General features: G+C 31.5%; 1 protein-coding gene across 11 annotated transcripts in view; it reads right to left on the minus strand.

The window, feature by feature from the left end:
- The window catches only part of LOC107850957 (protein LUTEIN DEFICIENT 5, chloroplastic), a 32,781-nt gene extending 32,265 nt beyond the window's left edge, over positions 1 to 516 (minus strand). For all 11 annotated transcript variants that reach the window (XR_007047977.1, XR_007047976.1, XR_007047975.1 and 8 more), the window contains exon 1: positions 7 to 516. Coding sequence is in view for 2 of the 11 variants with exons in the window: in XM_047400430.1 (XP_047256386.1) it covers positions 7 to 100 (94 nt within the window). In the remaining 9 variants the exon portion in view is untranslated. The remainder of the gene's footprint in view (positions 1 to 6) is intronic.
- Positions 517 to 24,503: the final 23,987 nt, after the last annotated feature.

Below are 24,503 nucleotides of genomic sequence, written 5' to 3' on the forward strand. Positions count from 1 at the left end.
AAGTACCATTGAATTTACGAGATGAAGTTGGTTTGAATGTAGAGGAAAGGCGTGTTGGAGAGCGAGTTGGGAATTGAAAAAGTGGAAGAGGAGAAGCCATGAAAGAGAAAATGGAGAGTGTATTTAGGAGTGAAGTTAACAATGTGGAGAAAATGGAGATAAGGGAAAGTGTATTTAGGAGTGAAGTTAACAATGTGGAGAAAATGGAGATAAGGGAAAGTGTATTTAGGAGTGAAGTTAACAATGTGGCGCACTCAACAACCGCTAAAAACGGAGAGAGAAACGAAATCTTATTTGGATTGAGGGGGAAAAAATTACTTTTAAATTACTACTATTATTTGGGTTATGGAGTGTTTTCGTGTAAAGATAGTGGCAGCCGTTCGGAAGTATCTTTGTTTTGGTTATGCCAACTAAGGAAATTTGGACCAAGCCGTGTTTGGTGGAGCCTGGAGGTTAAATTTGCTGTCTTGGAATCCATGGGAGGTTAAGGAAGATGAGACAGTATTATACAAAACAAAGATGGCATTTAGGGCCCTCCTTGCTCGCTCATTTTATTATAACTCTCACCATTTCAAAAACAATCAACTATTTTTTATTTTTATTTAAACAAAATACTTAATCATTTTCATTTTTAATAATACTAGTATACGTACTCGCACGATACACAGATAATATTAAAATATTATTTCTAATCATTTCATATTGTAATGTATTATACAGGCATGTTTGAACATATTGCATTAAAAAAAAATTAACTACCATATTATTTCTCAATAAAATGCGAACAAAAAATTCTACCCACCCTTCATTCGTACCTCCATTTCCACCTCCACCCCCTCCCTCTCAATTTTTTGTAAGAAAAATATTCCACCCCTCCACACCCTCCCCTACATCTAGCCAATCTATGCGAAAAAAGTAATTATGTAATTGTAAAAAAAAATGTTTCATATTTTTATTTATTAGTATATGATGCACATTTTAAAGAAATTAGACTATCAATGTCCCTCCTCCCCCCCAAACCCCTCTCTCTCTTTTCCCACCTCTAATCAAATTACATGAGTAAAAATTTAATTGGGAAAATAATTATGTTTTATATTTTTCTTTATTATTTAAAGATTTCAATTTGTCAAACATACTTTAGCCTTTTATTCTAGTGTTTCTTATCTCTTTCGCTTAAAATTTATAAATAGTATTAAGTGTATTATTTAATTACTGCATTATATTTTCAAATTTAATTCAAATTTCCTCCCACCCTCAATCCTCGGTGTACTTTTTTTTTTTTACTGTATTTCAATTACTTTATTTTTCTCTAATTTAACTTTGAATCAACATAAGTAGTTGAGCTTTCTCCTTTTATCTCAAAATATAGAATTTGGAATAGATAAGTTTTGTTAGTATAATAAAATAAAGGAAATAACTGCTCTATTAAAAACTATTTTCACTTTCGTAATACTTATTATGACCAAATAATACTTAATATGACAGGTTCATATAAGTTATCAATATTTTTGGAGAAGTAAAGTCGTCCTTTTATCGATATCGCTAAATAACCTGACATATTACAAAAATATTGAATGATTCTTAATATAGTTTTCATTATTATAGTAAACAATTATTATCTATTATAGGAGATTAATTTATATTAGAAACATCATTTCTTCTACTCATATTGCAAAACCTTATTTATCATCATGTTGACATTTGTAAATAAAAACTAAAGCTTCCATATTCATTGACATAAGTCGTCTTTTAAGATTTTTTTAAAAAAAGAGTATAACTTGAAATTAAATTATCATGCACATAATTACTCCAAATTCACGATCAAATAAACAAAATATCTTGCTACTAATGCAAAAATCTTCCTTACTCTTATAATAAACAGTTTATCCATGACAATGTTTATATTATTGGATTAGGCAAGGACCATCTTTCTCCCAAGTTCACGCTCTCCCTTCTCCCTCTACCTTCGAATTTGTAAAATGATTGTTATTCCTCCATTTTCATTAATTTCAAACAAATAAATTTCGAAATCATAAAGATAACCCTAGCTGAGTAGGAAACACATAAAAAATAGTATGTATAGCTATATTTATAAAGTAATAATATAAAGATGGTAAAAAGTTAGTATTTAAAAGCTAAATGATTGACTAAATTTTTTAATAAAAGTTGATTTTATTTTTATTACGTGATTGAATATATTTATTTTTATCAATAATCAAATGAATAAATCAGAATGAAAAGCATTATTTACTTGAATTTAAATTTAGATATTGTATTAAAAAAATAGCTTGTAATACGGCTATCACTCATCTGCGTAAAAAAAATACAGATACAAGAATTTCTGGAAAAAGAAAATTATGAAAAATATAATAAATAAATTCGTCAGTAAAACTATGAATACCCAAAAGAAAGAGGGGAAGAGATTGAAAGAAGTTTAACGTTGAGGTATATATATAAGAGAGGTCCAAAAATTAGAATTTCATTTGAATTCAAATTCAAATATTATATCAATTTGAAAAAAAAAATGATTATTGCTCTTATCCGTAGATGTGGGTTTTTCTTATAATAGTAAATTTGAATTGAGAGGAATTTTTGAAATCAATTAAAAAATTCTTATAGTAAACAACAACTCAATAAAAGAGGAGCAAATTGTTACTCGTCCTTATCTTTCCCATCTTAACAAAACTCTGTCCCCTCGCCCCTCATTTTCTCATTTTTTTGTTAAAGAAATCATGTTTGTTTTTTAACAAAGGTTAATAAGTATATATTTATATATACATATACATATACATATATATATATATATATTGCCTTGTTGAGGTATTACAGGATTTTCAATGTTGATTAATTTCGATTAAAAATATTTTTTTAATTTATCTATTATTTAGATATACAAATAATTGCAGATAGATTTAAATATTATTATTATTACTATTGCTACTACATGTTACGCTATACGTATGTACAACTACTATTAATGTTATTTTTAATTATTATTAGTATTATTATCTTTTATTTAATATTCAAATATATTTTAATAACATTTGAAAATTATAAGTTTATGAAATAGTTAGAGTTTATTTAGGGCTCTTCAATTATGGATTCTAAGATTAAGTTAATAATTTTTTTTTCTTCTAAAAGCTTAATTTTCAAATTTAAATATTTGTAATCCTTTATTTAAAATCGGTTATTACAATATTATCATTAATAATAATACTACTGTTATTATTATATTTTTATCTTTCATTTAATATTTAATAAATTAAATTCATATTTTTTTATAACGTTTAAATTTTAAAAGAAATAAATTGATGAAAGAGTAAAAGTCTATTAAGAAACCATGTGTTTATATTTTTAAGTTAATAAAAGCCTTTTTTTTTTACAACAAAGGGTAACTTTCTTTTAATAATCTGTATAGATTATTATTATAAATAATATCATCACTTCTACTTTTTTTTAACAACAAAAAATAATTAACACCACTACAACTACTTGAATTAAAACTACTACTATTATTATTGTTGATATTATTATTAATATTAATATTAATATTAATATTATAATCAGTTATTTAATATTTGTATATATTTTAAATTATTGAATGGAATAATTTTTTGGGTGCTTTGGGCCGTAGGTGATAAAAAAGTTTTAAAATAGGATGTAGGTGACACAAGTCTTAAACTCTTAATAATTGAGTGGATGTGACAATTACTTAATTATGGATTAAGAAAGTTTGAAAATTTTAGAATAACCCACAAGTTTTAAAATTTACACTTTGATCTAAATGTTAGTTAATATAACGGAAAACGAAGGAAAAAAATGTGTGTTTTTCTCTTTTCTCATCCGTTGTTATTTTCTCTCTCTTTGCGATATTTGTTGTTCATTGTTGTTGATGCTTTATTCATCATATTCTGATTCATTACCATCATCTTATACTTCATTATCATCTTCATATTCTTCTTGTTGACCATTGTTGTTGTTGTTGTAGTTGTTGTTACCGCAACTGCTACTCTTTGATCAATTTCTTAAGTCAAATTTTGCTTCGTACATCACTTTCAACTTTGGCATTTACTTGAGAGAAGACTTTGGTAAGTCAAATTATGTTTTTTAGTTGAATTTGTCATCTAGGTAACTGCTAGTGTACTGTTTTTTCAACAATAGCTAGCACGCGAACATGAATGCAACATAAGAGCAATCTATTTAAACAGATACATCATTTGTGGCACCAGATAAATATTTTGTTGCAACAGAAGACTCATGTTGGATTCATATTTATGGTTCTATGTGACCGCAATATGAATCGAATAGATGAGTACTCTGTTGCAACAGATTAGTAATCTATTCAAATAGACAATTAATCTGTTGCACCAGATAATTAATCTAATGCACCAGATTAGTTATCCGTTCCAACAAACAAGTAATCTGCTGCAACAGATGAATAATCTATTTTGAATAATACAATACAAATCCTGTCACAAACCCAACAGATAACTCATATGTTGACCTCTTGCTATTGATACTGGATTCAAATTATTCCTTAATTATAGACATGTTTGTTGAGAAGAAGAAATAGATAGAATGAAAATTAAATAAGAATTAAAACATCAAAGTGGATCATAAATTTTTTATTAAAAATAAAAATAAAAATACATAGGTAAAAGAAAAAAATAATCTTAATTATTATTATCATCATTATCATTATTATTTTTTTGGCCAGCCGACCAATCTTCAACCGGAAGCAGCAGGACCCTTCTCAACCTGCGAATCTCCTGTAGCATTCTTACTTTGATGGTGGCCAACTCCCACTGCAGGTCATGAACGACCTTCTGCAGTTCCCACATGGCGTCTCGTAAAATAGCGACATCTCACACTGGATCAGCCATATCTAGAACACGCATAAATTGATAAAACACGTAAAAACAAAAGTAAAGAAATTTTTTTTGAATATAATACAACGTATATTTACACAAAAAGCAAGAATAAAACTTACCAAAGAAAGAAAAAAGCTATCAAGACCTTGAAGAGAAAGTAGTTGAAGGGGTAACAAGAGCAAGGAATAAATAGAGTGTAGTAGAATGAACGATTGAGTAAGAAGGGACCTATTTATAAAGGATTGAACTTGAATGTGTTAGGCAAAAAGGCGCAACTGTTCACCTCCATTTATTAATGACATTTTTCATTACTGTGAAAAATTATGACTTAATTAAATTAAGCAATATTGTGATAAGTCATGAATTTTCAGATTATTATTATTAATTAGTTCTTTCCAAGAACCGTTTTTATTGAGTTTTCACAACAATTCTATATCTGTTGCATCAGATAACTCATATACGAAAACAGATATATCATCTGTTGCAACAAATAAACAACCTATTGCATCAGATAATATATCTGTTGCAACATATAATCTATCTTTTAAAAAAAATTATCATCATATCATTAATCCAAATTTTTTGACTTTTTTATTATATAAATTAATAAAATAAATTTAAAGGCGCAACTGTTTACCTCCATTTATCTATGGTATTCTTGATTACTGTAAAAAATTATGACTTAATTAAATTAACAATATTGTGATAAGTTATGATTTTTCAGCTTATTATTATTAATAATTAATTCTTTCCAGGAATTGTTTTTATTGAGTTGTGACAACAGATTCTATACTTGTTGTATGAGACAACTCATCTGTGACTACAGGTATATCATCTGTTACAACAAATAGATAACCTGTTGCATCAAATAATCTATCTGTTGCAACATATAATCAATCTTTTTTTAAAAAATTATCATCATATCATTAATCCAAATTTGTTGAATTTTTTATTATATAAATTATTAAAATAGATTTAAAAACAAAAATATTTTTTGTGACTAGAAATGACGCCTATTTAATATTAACGTCAACTATTCAAATTCAATAATCACTTTTTTACAGTTATAAACTGTGTTTATCATTTATTTCCTTATTATTTTCTATGGAAAGAAATGACTTAATTAAATCAAGTTGGTGAGTTTTTTATTATTGTGACAAGTCATGACTTTTCAACTTATTATTATTAATCAGTTCTTAAATTTAAATAACCTTTTTCTCAATTTAAAAATCAAAGACACCTTTTCAATAACCTTTCTTTAATAAAATAATAACCATTTTTATTGAGTTATGACAATAGATTGTATATCCATTGCATCAAATAACACATCTGTTGCAACAAATCGACCATCTATTTTAGGAGTTTTTTTATTTTTTTGAACAGTTGATTCATCAGTTGCAACAAATGGGAAATTTGATGCATCAGCAACATTATTTGTTTATTTAATGTGCTTAGACAAAAAGTCATGGTCACGACTATTCACCTTTTTCTTAATAAACAATCATCATATAACTTAATTAATCCAATGCTATGCCTTTTTTTAATTAAATAATATTTCTTTTACGGTCATAAATTGTGTATATCATTTAGTTCCTTATTATTTATTTACGAACCGTTTTTCATATTAAATAATAGGAGAATCATGACTTTTCACCACCCTCTCTATAATAATCTTTTTTTTATTAATAACCGCTTGTTGCAACATATGATTCATCTGTAGCATCAGATTAAACTCTGTTGCCACAAATGCTCAATCCCTACGTCCAACCATTGACATGTTGAGAATAAGGAATAAATAGAATGATAATTAAATATTAAATAAGAATTAAAAATTCAAAGTCGATCAAACCAAACATAGATTTTTTAATTCCTTAGGTAGATCCGATATAAAAAAGGAAAATACATGCGCTAAAAGAAAAAACATAACCTAATTATTATTACTACTATTATTATTATCATTACTATTATTATTATTATTATTATTGTCAACCGGACAATTTTCATATGGTAGCAGCAGGACCCTCCTCAGCCTTGCTCCGAGTCGGCCAAATTCCTCTGGAGTTCATCAAACTACCTTTGAAGTTTTCTCAAGGACTTGACATGAATCTTCTTGTACGAATCTGGATCAGTCATATTTGTATTGAAAGTATAGTAGAATGAATGAGTGAGAGTGAGCAAGGAGGCCGAAGGGACCTATTTATGAATGATTGAATTGGAAGGGGTTAGTCAAACAAAAAGCCACGACTGTTCATATCCCTTAATTAAATAAAACTGGTGACTTTTTGAATATGTAAATTAAAAAAAATGAATCTAAATACAACATTTTATCTTTTATTGTATTTTGGAAAGAAAAGAAAATTATTTTAAAATAAATCTAACAGATGGGTAATCTGTTGCAAAATATATTTTATCTGTCAGATAACTTACAACATATTGACAATTTATTGCAACAGATGGATATATCTATTTGCTTTTCCAATAGATATGTCATATGTTGCAACAGATTGATCATCCGTCGTAACAGATATCTGCAATTATTTCACAATTTAAATAGATATGGCATCTATTGCAGCTTGCTAGTCATCTATTTATTCAATTAAAGCCATGGATGGGCTAGGAAGAATAAGGTGTGTGCAGATAGATCCACTATCATATGTGTGGGAGTTGAGTAAGTATTATTGATAAGGTTACCGGGATAACACACACAAAGTACAATGTTTTTGTGAATTCAGTTTTTAACCGATTAGGCACTGATCATTCAAACAAGATCTTGTTGTAGTATATGAATCCCAATAATTTTCAAGCTTGCCTCCAGCTTGCCGATTTGGTATCCAAGCTTGTCGTTGCTATCTTTGAAGTTGGTATAGAGCTCCTGGTATTTTGTAAGCTCGATCAGGAACACTACCTTCAAAGTTGTGGCATTGAAGAAGGCCTTCAGAATACTTTTTTCAGAAGCCTTAAAGGATACATAGAGGGTCGATGTGTTTGTTTTAGGTCAAAATATGTTGATGCACACTCAAGATGTGATCCTAACCGTTGAACAACTCATTTTTATCGAGCTTTGCTCAATGCATCTTGCTTAACCAACCTTCAAAGGATTTGATAAATTAATAAGTAAGGAGTTACGTAACATTTGATCTAAACCGACTCTACCAAGCCTATCAAACGTTACGTAACTCCAGGCTCATTACCCTATCAAAAACTTTGCGCTTAATCTCTCATCCTTTCTGCTGATCGCTCTTCTCCAATACAGATGACAAGATATCCGCCATGAAAAAGTTTACACCATCGTCAGAAATACTTGTAGTCTTCAGAAGGCATCAACAGTAATCTCTCAATATCAAGTGATTTTAAGAGATTCCTAGTCATGCCTTCTCAAGACTTTTGCTGCAGCAAGAATTTCTGCTGATGACAAAATATTCTCCATGTAAAAGTCTACACCGTCAGCAGAAATTCTTGCCAGAGCAAAAGACTTTAGAAGGCATTATTAGTAATCTCTCAACATCAAGGAATTCTTGTACGAAATTCTTCAGAAGACATTTGAAAATAAGGAAGTTTTAAGCAATGACTACGCATAATTACAGCATCAACAATCTCACCAGATTGACTCCTAGTTCAAAATAAAAGGCGAAAATATTTCATTTGCATTCGCATGTTATTTATTTAACAAACCAAACAAATAAATAACATGCGAATGCAAATGAAATATTTTCGCCTTTTATTTTGAACTAGGAGTGAATCTGGTGAGGTTGTTGATGCCGTAATTATGCGTAGTCATTGCTTAAAACTTCCTTATTTTCAAGTGTTTTCTGAAGAATTTCGTACAAGAATTCCTTGATGTTGAGAGATTACTAATAATGCCTTCTAAAAACTCTCGATCTGACAATAATTTCTGTTGACGGTGTAGACTTTTGCATGGCGGATATCTTGTCATCAGCAAAAATTCTTATCGTAGAGAAAGTCTTGGGAAGGCATGACTAGGAATCTCTCAATATCACTTGATATTTAAAGATTATTGTCGATGCCTTTTGAAGACTTGCGCCCTAGCAAGCATTTCTAGCGACGGTGTAGACTTTTGCATGGCGAATATCTTGTCATCTATATTGGAGAAAAACGATCAACTAAAAGTTTGAGAGATTGAGCTCGTTTGATTTGTGCACTAACTCGGGCAAAATTTTTTGATAGGGTAATGAGCCTGGAGTTACGTAATATTTGATAGGCTTGGTAGAGTTGATTTAGATCAAACGTTACGTAACTCCTTGCTTATTAACTTATCAAATTTCTTGAAGGTTGGTTGAGTATGATGCATTGAGCAACGCTCAATAAAAGTGAGTTGTTCAACGGTTGGGACCACATCTTGAGAGTGCATCAACACATTTTGACCTAAAAACATACACAATGACCTTACATGTGTCCTTTAAGGCTTCTGAAGAAAGTGTTTTGAGGGGTTTCTAGAATGTTACAACTTCGAAGATAGTGTTCCTGATCGCACAAAATATTAAAAACTCTATACCAAATTCAAAGACGCCAACAACAAGCTTGAATACCAAATCAACAAGTTGGAGGCAAACTTGAAAATTATCGAAATTCACATACTAGAGCAAGCCTCTGATCTTCTCCAAGATATGTTAAAAGCATGCTAAGGCTATAAAACATAATCAATTATAACCATATCACTAAGGAAGTAATGATACTCAATTTGACTTTCAATCTCATTTGTGGTTCCGATCAGGTCAACAGCAGTGGACCTAACCGAAACCACAAACAAGAAGACATGGGCTGCAATTTAAAATTCAAAAATTGCCATCTTCGCTTAGATTTCTTACTTTAACTACAGATGCTGTTGGGAAAGTTTTTTAGACTTACTGTACATCATTTCAACCCTCGATGCCCTTAAGGTGGCTTTTTTGGTCTTTTGCTCTTTTCCATCTAGGTGATAATCCTAACCACGCTACGTAGTCGCAGCTCCCTAGAAAGTGACCATCTGTACTATTTTTCTCTAAGAGAAATAACAGATTGATTTTTCATTATTAGATATACTTTCATATTTGTACTTGATATAGATTTCTCATGTTTTAAGATAATTTCATCGGCCAGATTCATTGGAAGTTACTTTCTACCCTATGTATCCTCTTCAATTAGCTCTCAGGTGATATAATCTTTATCAACCACCCATTTTTCCTCGAAGGCATTTTCCTACCGCACTTTCTAGCGTATAACCATCACCTCGATCAACCCAACCATATAAATTTAGGCTAGGTCAATAACTATATTGGTTTTTCGATCTTGTTTGATGCAGTGCTAGGCTTCTAAGGCCTTTTCAGAGTTTAATGCACCCTAAAAGTTAGTCCAATCGCTATTGAATCTCTTTACAATGACACCAAACTAGATTCCTTCACAATGCTTGACAAATAAACATGAGCAACTATCGAATTAAATCTTAACAGGGTATCAGAACCATAATTATGGCCCCCCAGCCTTATCAGTTCGGACCTACCAAACTTAACTATAAAACTGCAGATATCTTGTTTGAATGATCTATGACTAATAGGTAAAAACAGCATTCATAAAATTAGTGTACTCTATGTGTGTTTCTACAATAACATTATCAATAATATATAACTCCCACATATGAAGTGGTTCCATCTGCATGCAGCTTATTCCTCTAAACCCATCTTTACCGTAGCCTCTTGTGATGGTCGGACAAAATTTGATCAACTTTCAGTTCCTTATCTCTACAAAGAAGAGGAAAAACTTAATGTTACAAAAAGAATATTATCCATCTGTTGCAATAGATGTAGAGTCTGTTGCATTAAATATGGAGTCTGTTGCATCAGATGTGGAGTCTGTTGCATCAGATATGGTGTCTTTTGCATCAGATGTAGAGTCTATTGCAACAGATGTGGAGTCTGTTGGAATACATCAAACTAGCCTTGCTGGTGGTTTAATTTGTTCCAATAGTTGCTCCATCTGTTGCAATATCAACAACAACAAAACTACAAATAAACAACAAATAAAAAACATTAACAACAAAGAAATAACAACATTTATTCCAACACTATCAATAACATCATCAACAACAAAGAAGCAACATCCTTTGTTCCAACACCATCAACAAAGCCATACCACAAGTTTCAACAATGTCAACCCCACCAAAAACATCAATAACAGCATAAATAACAAAAAAACAAATAAAATACATACAAAAAAAATGATACTGCCAACAAGGCTTTTAAACTTCTCCCAACAAAATATTTTTTTTGCATATTGTAATAAAAATTCTCAGTTCGTTTATTCAATACTTAAAAGTTCCTTCAAATTTTTTAAATAAATATGATATGGGTAAATAGTAATTAAATAAAAAATAGATATAAATAACTTGCAAAGAAGAAGATGAGAATGGAAAAGCAATAGTGAACCATACCTTAATGTTAAAAGAGGATCAAAACAGCAATTTTAATTAAGGAAAGATATGGATTAGTTTAGATCCGAAAGGATCTTTATGAGAATGAGAAGAGAAAAGAGAGAAAAAAGATTGTGATAACCTTAAAGAGGAGAGAAAAAAATGAGAGATGAATAAAATAAATTTAGGGCTGAAGCTGACGAGAGATGAGATAATTCTAGGTGTATTGTGTATGTAGATGTGGGTTTCAATATTCATTAATTATATAATTAATAGTCATTAATAATTTAAGGGGCACGAGGAAGACTAGTGACACTGAAAAGACAAGATATAACTACTCAATGAACTCATTTTTGAGTTATCCAAGAAACTCTTTATTTTTATCGCATTCCGTAGTACTTACTACTTTATCTACTCCAACAGAAGTTTGCTTTAAAATAAAAAGAAAAAAACATTCAAACAAATATGTCATCTGTTGCAACAGATAGCAATATCTATTTAAAAATTCCAACAACACAGTTATTTGTTACAATAGATATAAATATCTATTTAAAAATCCCAACAGCTCACAGATGCAAATTTTTATATGATAATTAAATCAGATATGTCATCTGTTACAATAGCTATCAATATTTATTTAAATATCTCAATAGCTTAGTCATCTGTGACGACATATGCAAATATCCATTTGATAATTAAATTAGATATATCATCTGTTATAATAGATATCAATATCTATTTGAAAATTTCCAATAGCTCAGTCATCTGTCACAACAGATACAAATGTCTATTTGATAATTAAATCAGATATGTCATCTATTGCAACAGATATGAATATATGTTAGAAATTTCCAACAACTCAGTCGTTTGTTCCAACAGATTTTATTGCAATTGATTTAGATGGAACTAGGGATGAATGAATGAGTTCATAGGGTCAACTACAACTTCAATTGAGTCTTTGCAATTGCATGGTGTTGGTATTACGTTCATCCCGACTCGAGTCGTCAATTGATCACTCTAAGTTGAAATGAGTGTTCATTAACTTAATGTTAAGATTAATAGTACCTAAATTGATTTAGGTGAAACTAGGGATGAGCTCATAGGGTCAACAAAAAATTCAATTGAGTGGTTGTAATTATATGGTGTTGGTATTGCTTTTATTCCGGCTCGAGTCGTCGATCGATCACTTTGAGTTGAAATGAGCTCTCATTAACTTAATGTTAAGATTAATAGTACCTAAAATAATTTAGGTGGAACTAGGGATAAATGAGCTCATAGGGTCAACAACAACTTCAATTGAGTCGTTGCAATTGCGTGATATTGGCATTGTGTTCATCCCGACCCGAGTCGTCGATCGATCACTCTGAGTTGAAATGAGCTATCATTAACTTAATATTAATATTAATAGTACCTAAATTGATTTAGGTGGAACTTTGGATGAATGAGTTCATTGGGCCAACAACAACTTCAATTAAGTCATTGCAATTGCATGGTGTTGGTATTGCATTCATCCCGATCCAAGTCATCGATCGATCACTCTGAGTTGAAATAAGTACTCATTAAATTAATATTTTAAAAACTATATCTTTTGAAATTTTAAAAATTAATTAAGATCAATTCGGACCAAATTAACAATTTCAAAACTTGTCATTCTTTTTCAAAATTACAAATCAACCTGTACAAATCATCCATTTATGGGAAAAACTTTTTATCATTTCAAATCTCAAGTTCTTGCTCCTCTCTCTCTCTCTTTCTCTCTCAACAATACAGATTACAACTACTCAACATATTGCTCAACCCTTCAAAATAGATGGATTTTCTTCCTATTTCAGACCACATAATTGTTATTTTTGACTTCATTCTTGCTTATATCTATCGTTTTCTCTGTATTTACAGGAAACAGAGTTTGATAAGAGTTCTACATTTGTTTTTTATTCTAAAAATTAGGGCTTTTTAGTTAATGGTGAAAAAAAAGACTTTTAGTTGTATTATCTACGAGAATGGGTTAACAATTTTGTATTTTGATGCTAAAAAAGTAGGAAGCACCTGAGAAAACCCTAGTTTTGTCTTAGTGTTTTGTTAACTGTCGCGGTATTATTGGATGGTGTTTGTGGTATTGTTGGTGAATATTGTTGTTGGTTGTGGTATTGGTGGTCCATCTGTTGCAACAGGTGGAAGATTTATTGGGAGATATTAAATAAGTCTTCAAACATAGTACCCATCTATTCCAACTGATTGGTTATTCGTTGGTGGATTTTTTTGTAATGTGGCATAGAATAATTTATTGAAATTTATCTTACCCTTTTTTACAAAAATTATACAGACATAAAATGTAATGTATTTTTTGTTTTTCTATTATTTGTAGTTAAAAGATGTCTCCCAAAAGAAAAGAAACTGGAAGTGGATCAACTTCTGACCACCAAACAAAAATGGCTAGAGTACAGATAGATTCAGAAAAACTTTCTGAACAATCTCAGTTGGAACAAAATGAAGTTGAGGAAAGTAATAACTCCTTCTCACTAATGAGGCATGACTTAATATCAAAATCCCAATAATATCCTGTCAAAACCATTAGTATCGACAGGTTTTGAGTTACGATGCCGATGGATAACCCTGACAAAGTAACTGGTGATCTTGTACTTAAATGTTAGTTAGGGAAACGTTTTGATGAATTAATGAGAATTATGTAGAATAAAAACATAGATGGACTTTTTAACAAGAGTCGTTTTGCATGCTTTCTTGAACTGCCTGAGGAGTGCACTCTCTGTTTCCCAATGAGCATGATATATGGTTTTCTCAAGCGCAGAATCAAATACGCGAGGAATGATAAAGATCCAAAGGAGAGAGAAAAAAAATGGTGAAATTCGCATCAACTATTGTGGCATGCTGGTTTGTTTTGGGTTGAAAGAGTTTGCCATAGTGACGGATTTGAGATGTGATCGTCTAGAAGAACCTCTCATCAAGGAAACACCCCACAAAAAGTCCAACAAATGCAAGGGAAAAATGGGTTGTTGAGCATTATTGGATGTAGCTACAAAGCGGGGGATTTGATGGCAAATCACAAGGATAAAGACATACCAAAGCATTACAGGAAGAAATTGTGCTTAGTTTGGTTTGTCAATTGTGTTTTATTGGCAACAGACGTCAAAAAATCATTGAAGAAGATTTGTTGGCACTTGCTGATGATTTTGATAAATTTAATGATTATCCCTAGGGATATGACAACTGCTACTTGATTGTCGAATATTACTGACAAAGCTATCCACAACGATGATCACATTATACGGCTTTCCTTGGGCTTTCATGGTAAAATTAATCAATATTTTTACTCATCCATTAATTTATATTTAATATAGTTATTATGACTTTTTTTGCTTGCTTCCTGTTTACATTTTTAGGCTTGGGCATGTGAAGTCATTCCTCCCCTTCGAAAGCAGTTCAAGGATTACCCGAATAAGGTTTCTCATCCAAGGATTCTTAGGTGGTTGATGGTTACAAAGGGCAACAAAAAAAATATTAAGGAGCAGGAGGCAGATCTATTTAACCCTCCGGATGATACAGTACACCTTCTTTCAACTAAAATAATTTGTCTTAAGGAAAGATATTGAAATAGATATCCCATCTGTTGTGACAGATGGGTCATCTATTTTAACAGATTACCCATCAACTGCAACTGGTGCAACAGATGGGTAATCTATTACAAAAAATAATCCATATTTTACAACAGATTAACCATCTGTTGCTTTGGTTCTCAAAACCTGACTCAACAGATTACCCATCTACTACAAATTATACAAAGATAGGTAATCTGATGTAATATATTATCAATCTATTGCGACATACAGATCAGTTGTTGCAGCAGCTAAATCATCTGTTGCATAAGTTGGTTGTGTTAACATGTGACCCAACTAACTGCAAATTATTATTATATGATTTAAATACCTCCTGTCTTTTTTTCATAGGTTGTGCATCCTTTGATCGTGCCTACTGTTGATGAGCTGGGGATGACTTCTTTTCTTACTCTAGATCTTGTTGATACAAAAGAAGTCCCAGTAATGGAGTTAATAAAGAAAGAATTGGCTAGAGCAACATGCATAAGAAGAGCAGTTAGGCAAGATTATCCCTAATGTTGAAGCTCTTCATGACCAACCTTAAACTGCAACAAATCTGGGTGCTTTTTCTGAGGGTGTTACTGGTGGAGTTGTTGATGATAGTGGCAACCATCCTAATGTTGATATTGCTGCCAGTCTTGATTATGAGCATGTTGGTGCTCAGCAAAAAATAAATATATTTGAAAACACCCCTTGCACAGTTCCTTCTCACCCCTACACTGGTCCCTTCCACCCTTATGGTGGTCCCTCTCATCCCTCTTCACCTTCATATTCTCATTGCAAATGCAAAGTGTGCAAGGGTAGAGGGCATAAACTCCTTAAAAAGCTAAAGGTTATTGCTGAAGCTGCCGAGGATTTGAAATCTAGAAGGGGTATCATACCATCCAACAAGGTGAGGGAGCCATACACTCCTACAGTAGCGATTAGCTGGAAGAGAAGAAACATTAGATAAATTCTCTCTATTGTGAAAACAAAAAAATTGCAACTCCTCCAGCTCCAATAGTTGTTAAAGTTCAGGGGCCGCTGAAGAAGGTGGACATATACACGGCAGTTGGCAACGAAAAGAAGAAGAAACTGTAAGAAATTATGAATGACAAGATGAAGGTTCAAAAAAGATACAACATGCATTTATTTGCTGCCAAAAACTTCACGAATATGACAAATATGCATGAGTGGTATGAGGACAATGTAAGTTTACTTTTGCTGCTAACCTAGCCTTTCAATCTACTCCATGAAGAAGAATCTATGCAGCAGTTGTGTAATCTATTGCAACAGTTTGGTATTCTATTGCAACATAATACTTATCTATCGCATAAGTTTCGTTAGCTGGGTAATCTGTGAACTGATTCAGAGAACCCTCTATAACAGATTCTTTCCACTGTATTTTTCTTTTTTACAATTACTATCCTAGTTAAAATTTGTCGTTTTATACCACAGTATGTTGATGAGATTCTCTGCCTCATGAGGGGCTGGCAATTAGCGTACCCGGATGCTTATGATATTGCCAATATGATAATAGGCCTCAATTTCTACAATAATTTCAAGGTTTGGTACGATGATCTCCATAAGATAGCTGGTCCCGATGGCCAGAGTTTTGATAAGTTATTTTTTACGTTCCAATGAGATGAAGACGTAATTAACTATGTTAGAGAGAAGAAACCATATCTACACGGCAAGAGCTGGACTAAGGCAAAGAGAATCCTTGTGTCATGAACGTGAAAGTCAAACATTTTCTCGCTGTTGAGATACTACTCTATGAGGGAAAGATTAAGGTTTATGACTGCAACTTACCTTTCTTCAATGAGGACATATTTTTAATCCACATGCAGCCACTTTTGAAGTTATTGCCCAAGTTATTGACGTAGAGTAAGATGATGGGTCATTTGCCAGCGGAAGTCTTGACGAAGGAATCATGGGATTTTGAAGGTCGAAATAAGAACATCGAGCTCCCAAAAAATAAAATCGGTGCACCATGCGGGTCGTACTCAATTGCATACATCGAGTGTTTGCTGACTGACACAAAAATGACCGGTATATGCGATGCCATTGTGGAAAAGATGTAAGAAGTTTGGGCTTATAGGGTACTAACTAAATGGTTGGAGCCCGTGTATAAAGAAGAATAAGTACAAAGACAGAGATGAACATGATAAGAATTTTTTATTTCAAGCCACTTTACTTTACATATAATGGCAATAATTTTTATGTCTGGCGAAAGTTAAATTTTTTTTGATGCAACAGATTATATATCTGCTGTAACAAACATAGTAAATGTTGTGATAGATTAATTATCTATTGAAATAGGTCGGTCATCTATTGCATTATGCAGATATTCCCTGTCTGTCTGTCGCAACAGATATATAATCTGTTGTAACATATAATTTATCTATTGCAACTGATAGGTAATCTGTTGGATTACATAAAAAAAAGTAGGAAGACATGTTATATAATTTCTAGCAGATGACCTACATGTTGCAACATATGTCTAAATTTGTTTGATAAGATATGTCGTCTGTTGTAGCAGATGTATTATCTCTTACGATATATGAATCTAGTATTCCATTTCAATTAATATGTTCAAAACTAAGGATTGAATTATTCATAGACAACATAAAATAACTCAACAAATAAATTAAATGTAAAAAAATTATTATGGGTACAAATGATATACTCTACAAATAAATCAACAAGTTAAACCAAGGAGGATAGGTTATTACATTGACAGACTCAAGCTATAAAGATCTACTCAGTATGGACAAGTTGTTCTTCATTCGGTGCTACGAAATTTGGCTTTGGTCGTCTTAGATCTTTAATGTCGCTTGCATACGACTTCTAAGCTTTCATTTCTCCGTATTTCCGTAAAAGAGAAGCATATCTTTTGTGGAGTAATCCGGCATCAAGTCGATCATTTGGTACTTGTAATTCATCGCTCAAATACTCAGCGTAGACGGCAACAAAAAGACCATAATCCCTGTGTTTTAAAAAATAAATAATCTATATCTTGCAGTTCATGCAAGCGTTGTGAAATTTGTGAGGTAAAACTAAATCACAACACTTAAACTTAGAGGCTACCAATGGTTTGTTGAGCAATTCCTTCAACATATTGTACATTAAATGGATTACCCATTTTATCCCGGTATGCTTCAATCATCGACCAATCAGTACGAACCTTCTGGTCCAAAAAGCCATTCATATTAAGGTAATTAGGCAATATTTTGGCCAATTTTTCTATCTCAAATGACAGCCCAAAACGTCTCCTTTGCAACATCGTGTCATAAACTTGAATGCGCCTCTTTTCTAGAACTACGACAGCCAACACCCAATGGAATTCATTACCATAATTGATTGGGATATACACTTCGTCGATCAAATGACAAGGTAAGCCAGCTGGAATGCTAAATCCTTTTGATGATGTTGATTAAGAATTCCTCATTTCGGAAAACTTTCGGCTGTTGTTGACAATACCTATCATCGGCATTATTGATGTAAACTTTGTACAAGCAATTGCCTGTCGTGTATCTGTATTGTTCTTGTGTTTGTAACTTGGCCTTTTTTCGAAGATAGTAAAAAATGACACCAATGTGCTGCACATATTATCAAATATTTTGAATTACGTAAAGAAAAAATTAATACACAGATGCAATTAAATAAAGTATTAATTAATAGTAATATATATGGCATTTAAACCTCATCATTCCAGCAAGTTTGGGGTTGTGACATCAAATAGAATCAATTCTTTATTCCGGGATGTGCAACAACAAAGTTGAACATATCAAAACCAAGACTCGATTCATTCACTTTGTAGTATCCCTCATTTTATTTTCTACATGATGATTTATATGTGTTGATGTCGTTACAACAAGAATTGTATAAACCAATATCTTTAAAATTGATTTATGTACCTGCCGACATGATGCTTTAACAACCCATCGGCAATCCATTCTGAATAGTCATTGATCAACTATGTTAGTTTTTTTGGAGCCTCATTCGAGATGTTGAATCTTTCAAACGGGTAATTCTTCCGTTCTACTAAACTGACAGACTCTGCTTTTTCTTCTTCTTTGGAAGCAATTAATAGATCATCAACTGTGATATAATACTTTTCAGCAGTATCTTCTACTGTGACATCTACCTGGAAATTTAGAATTATCAATGCTAATTATAGATATACAACAGATTGTCCATCTATCACAACAGATGAGTCTTAGTTGCAATAAATGGATCATCTGTTGGGATAAATTTGAACAGGTAAATCAGAGCAATACGATAATTTTGAACAGATGAGCCATTTGTTGTAATATAAGACTTATCTATTACAATAGATAACACATCTGATGCAACATGTTAACAACAGTTGCAACAGATGTATATATCTTTTTGATAGTTTTCAGTAGAGTATCATCTGTTGAAATAGATATGTTCCTGTTTGTTTATTGGAACAGATGATGTACATTCACCTTCTTCGGCTCATGTTGCTCTCCTATGGCCTTTGCACATTAAACTAGCGTAAGACATAGACAGAGGCATTGCCATTTTGCTTTTTTTGATGCTTGATGATGCCTTGGAAATATCTTTCCTTCTCCTCTTAGCCACCTTGATCTCTAGTGGAGTGTATGAATATGAAATCCTCTTTGATAGAATGACACCCCTCTTAGATGTCATTTTTTTTACAGAAGCAGTTAGTGCATTAATAGCATTAATCACCCCATCGTGTTTTGCCTTGCAGTCTTGACATTTGCATGCAGAACATTCGCTAGATGTGGCAAAATCTGGAGAAAAATTTGTACAACCAGTATGATCATAATCATAATGGCTTGTTGTTTTAAAAACTGTAAGAGGAGCATTATTAACCCCAACAGCAGCACTACTACCACCACCACTACCACTACCACTACCATTATCAACAACAATAAGCCTAGCCTTCAAAATTATTTTTCTTGTGATGGTTGTTGCTCCAAATAATTTTATTTTTATTTCATCAACGACTTTAGGGTCCGATAAAGTTTGCACAGATCATAAAGTAAGAAAAAATGGCATCTTCAACTCTCGGTTGGTCAGAACAAGCCACAAATGGACAATCTAAAATAAATCAGTACATATATTAGAATGATGATGAAATCATTTAAAATAATCGTTAATTGAAATAAAAACTTGATTAGAATTAGACTTACTGCTTTCTTCGGGGGATTGAAAAAATCAATAAATTTTGCATTTTTACCAGTTTTGGTCGACAACCATCTCAGGATTCTTGGACAGAAAACTTCTTCCTAGTAGTTCACTTATTGTCTCAAATAAGGAATGACTTCAAATGCCCAAGCCTATAACATAACGCCAATAAATTAAAAGAATTATTAAATAAAAAAATAAATCATATGATGATAAAAAAAATATTTACCATGAAAAGCCATATAAGTTGACTGTCATTGGGGTTAACGGAGTCAACAAATATTTAATAGTCATTTTGAAGCTTTCATAACCCCAATGATAGTTGTTAAACACCTCAAGATCCTCCTAGATATTTATTAAATCGAGACTTATGTTGTTATTAATATCTCTCGCCCAAAGAATATTATGTACAAATCAAACCAAGCACAATAATTGCTTGTACTTCTTTGAGAGTCCTTTACCTTTCAACGCTTCTATCAAATTTTTGTTTTTGAAGCTTGGACCAACAATGGACACCAGGTCATCATGATCACTCGACTTGACTTTGCCTTTTTTGGGTGTACGAGGTGCTTTTTTGGTGGTCAGAGTAGGTATAACTTGAGAATGAGAAGGAGGATAACTTTTTAATCCAGTAACTATGACAAACTTCTTCCAACCAAAACAAATAGGCATGCCACAGTAATTTATCCACACCTCACCCATCTTATCTTTATTTTCATACATAAACCTACATTTGAGAAGATCGTATACAATTTTTATCGGGAAATAAACATTGTTGTCCTCCGGCAAATCAAGATATTTCTCAAAGCATCTTTTCCTGAAATAAGCATTCAATTTTTGTTCTCAAAGTATTTTTTTGAAGGTGTCGAAAGATTTTCTTATGACTGACTTAACCATGAAATCACTCATTAAATCTGTGGCACCATCGCACTACATTCTTACAGAATAATGATCAATGCTAAGGTGTTGACCAACTCTTCCGCGGAAGGGCTATTAGAATTTGGATCATCTCTTTTAAAATATCTCTCCTTCCCGTGTTTATTATCTTCTGCTCCTGATTGAGACAACTCTTGTAAAGCAAGCTCATAGAGTGGTGGATGTAGCCGAGCTGCTGCACTTGTTCCTTTACTTGGACTTGATTTATTTTTTTTTCTTTTGAGAGTCATATTATCTTAAATTAACATGAACATAGAATAGATTATAATTGATTAATGCATCATTAAAAAAGGATAACAGTAAATCTAACATGTAGAATGGTAAAATAACAGTTCCAACAGACCACACATCTGTTGTACCAGGTATGTTATTTGTTGCAATATATAACCGACCTGTTGTAACGAATGAGTAAATCATTGGAAACAATAAAATCAGATCGCTAATCTGTTATACCAGGTATTTTATCTGATGCAATATACCGTTGTAATGGATGAGTAAACAGTTGGAAACTATTAAAAAAATCACTAATCTGTTGCACCAGGTGGTTTATTTGTTGTAACATATAACCAACCTGTTGCAACGGATGAGTAATCCATTGAAAACAGTAAAAACAGATCACTCATCTATTGCACCGAGAAGGCTATTTATTATAACATATAACTAACCTGTTGTAAGGATGAGTAATCTATTAGAAACAGTAAAAATAGATCACTGATCTGTTGCACCTGGTAGTTGCAACGGATGAGTAATCCTTTGGAAACCATAAAATATATTACAAATCTGTTGCACCAAGTAGTTTATTTGTTGTAACATATAACCAACCAATTGCAACGGATGAGTAACCGTTGGAAACAGTAAAAACATATCACAAATTATCTGTCACACCAGGTAGTTTATCTGTTGTAACATATAACCAACCTGTTGCAACGGAGGAGTAATCCGTTAAAAACCATAAATTAAATCACAAATTATCTATTGCAATATATAACCAACCTGTTGCAAGAATGAGTAATCCATTAGAAATAGTAAAAGCAGATCATTAATCTATTGCACCAGGTAGTTTATCTGTTGCAATATATAACCAACCTGTTGTAATGGATGAGTAATCTGTTGGAAATCATAAAATAGATCACAAATCTGTTGCACAGGAAGGTTATCTATTGTAACATATAACCAACCTGTTGCAATGGATGAGTAATTTGTTGGAAATAATAAAATAGATCACTCATTTATTGAAATATATCATACATCTGTTGCAAAATGAGTTATCTATTGGATCAATATTGTTTAGATTTCTTCCAAACAGAAGAGTTGTATGTTGCAACAGATGAATGATTTGTTAGATTGTTCATCTGTTGCATCAAATTTTTATAGTTGTATCAGATTTTCATTTGTTGCATCAGATATTTTCATCTGTTGCATCAGATGTATTCATCTGTTACAACACCATTTTTACTAAGATAAACAACAAATCAACTCAGCAACACCAACACATTACACACACACTAAGAACATCAATTGTGATAAAAAATACCAGCAAATTTGAATCAACAACTCGACAATAAAAAGAAAAATACCAAAAATTAGGGTTTTATTCAGTCCACATTTCAAATTTAAGTTAGAAATATTAAAATTATAACCAATACTAGAAGAGTAGTTGGCTCAAGTTCCTCTGTTTTTTCATAATATTTTACCTGTGAAAAAGAAAATGGGATGACGAAGAACTCAAAGTTGTTATTGCCGAAGAAGTCTTTACGTTGTTGATGGTTGAAAGTCGAAAGAGAACTCGCCCAACTATTTGTCCGTCGGAGGTTGAAGTCTTCGGGGATTGAAGGAAGAATTTTGCAGAAGTGTTGGTTGGGAGAGAGTTGAGAGAAGCTATGAGAGAGAGGAAAGAGATTGGTTGATTTGGATTGAAGGGGTGTGTGGGTTGGGTTGATTTGTATTTTTGAAAAGATTAGAGAGTTTTGAAAATATTAATCAAGTTCACAATTAACTTCATCAAGTTTCCTAATGATGTTTGACCCTTTAAGTTTGTCAATGTTACCAATCCTTCATTCAAGATTTAAAAGACACATTTCCTTCAAGTTTCTCAAGTTTCTGAATAGTAAGAGTTCATTTAGAACTCTTAAATGTTAGGTTCCTAGTTTTAAGTCAATGATAATTCTTTTGAAAAAGCATGATATTTTAAAATTCAAAATATATCTAAGTTTTTAATTAAAAATTTTATTACAATATTCTTATTTACTGTCTTAAAATTGGTAAGTGGCGTATTTTTATTCTGTCACTTGGCTTCTTCTAGTGCTTCGTCCTCTGCTTTATTATATATATAGATTTTAATTTTAACTTTTCATATAGTAATATTATAAGATTGAAGGAAATTTTGATACACTTAACATAACTTTAATTTGAAATTATAAAATTTAGAATGTTCTTTATTTTCTAAAAGGCTTAAGTCATCGACAGACCGTTAAAGTTATCCGCATATTTCACTTAGGCACCTCAACTAGGAGTTGTATCTATTGGACACTCCATCTTAAGAAATACATGCCTATTAAACACCTCGTGCTGATGTGGCACAACAAGTGAAATACACTTGTTATTGAGTACGTGAATTTGCTTTCTTCTTCATCTTTATATTTATCTTCTTTTTTAAATATTGAGTGATGATATACTTAAATATTATCACAATTTCTTTTTTTTTTTAAATATTATTTTCTTCTTCATTTTAATATTTATCTTCTTCTTTTTTTTAAGACAAAATTTTCCGGCCACTTCTTTTTTTTGGACACCAGCTCACCACCATTTTTATCCACCTTAACCTCAGTCTATCTAAAAATTTTCAATCCAAAAACATCAAGAAATGTTAATAAAAATGAAAAATAATTGATTATATAAGAGAAGTTCGACGGAGCCTTGACCATAAGTTTTATAAAAAAATCTTGGTTTCATTGTTGCAATTTGCATTTACACCGTTTTGATATTTGCCTACCTCACAATAAAACATGTTTGACATTTTTTTTCAAAAAAGTAAAAAAGAAGAAGTCTTTATACAGTTTTTTTTTTCACGGGAAGAAAAAGAAGGAAGAAATAAGAAAATTGGAGAAAAATGGGACAAGAAAATTGGAGAAAAATGAAACAAGTAATATAATGTTATTTTTCATTTATTTAAGGAAAGGAACATTTAAAAAATAGTAATTTTATTATACAAATTCAAAAAAATTACTCTTCAAATTTTTTATTTATATTACGAATTTAAAGTATCATATTATCACATGAAGGTTATTATCACAAAAATTTGATGAAAAAATATGTTAATGAAACCAATAATGAAAAGAAAAAAATTAAGAGGAAAAACTTTTGATGGATGGTCAATAATGGTGGTTTTGGGAGAAGAAAGAGGAGGAGGATTTGGGGGTGGGGGAGGTTTTTTTTTTTTTTCTGACTTTTTTTAGAATTAGTTAAATAGATTTAAAGATATTTTTTCTTCTTTTTTCTTTAACTCCAAAAGCATATTTT

Source organism: Capsicum annuum, chromosome 12 (assembly GCF_002878395.1).
Source record: "Capsicum annuum cultivar UCD-10X-F1 chromosome 12, UCD10Xv1.1, whole genome shotgun sequence".
NCBI lineage: Eukaryota > Viridiplantae > Streptophyta > Magnoliopsida > Solanales > Solanaceae > Capsicum > Capsicum annuum.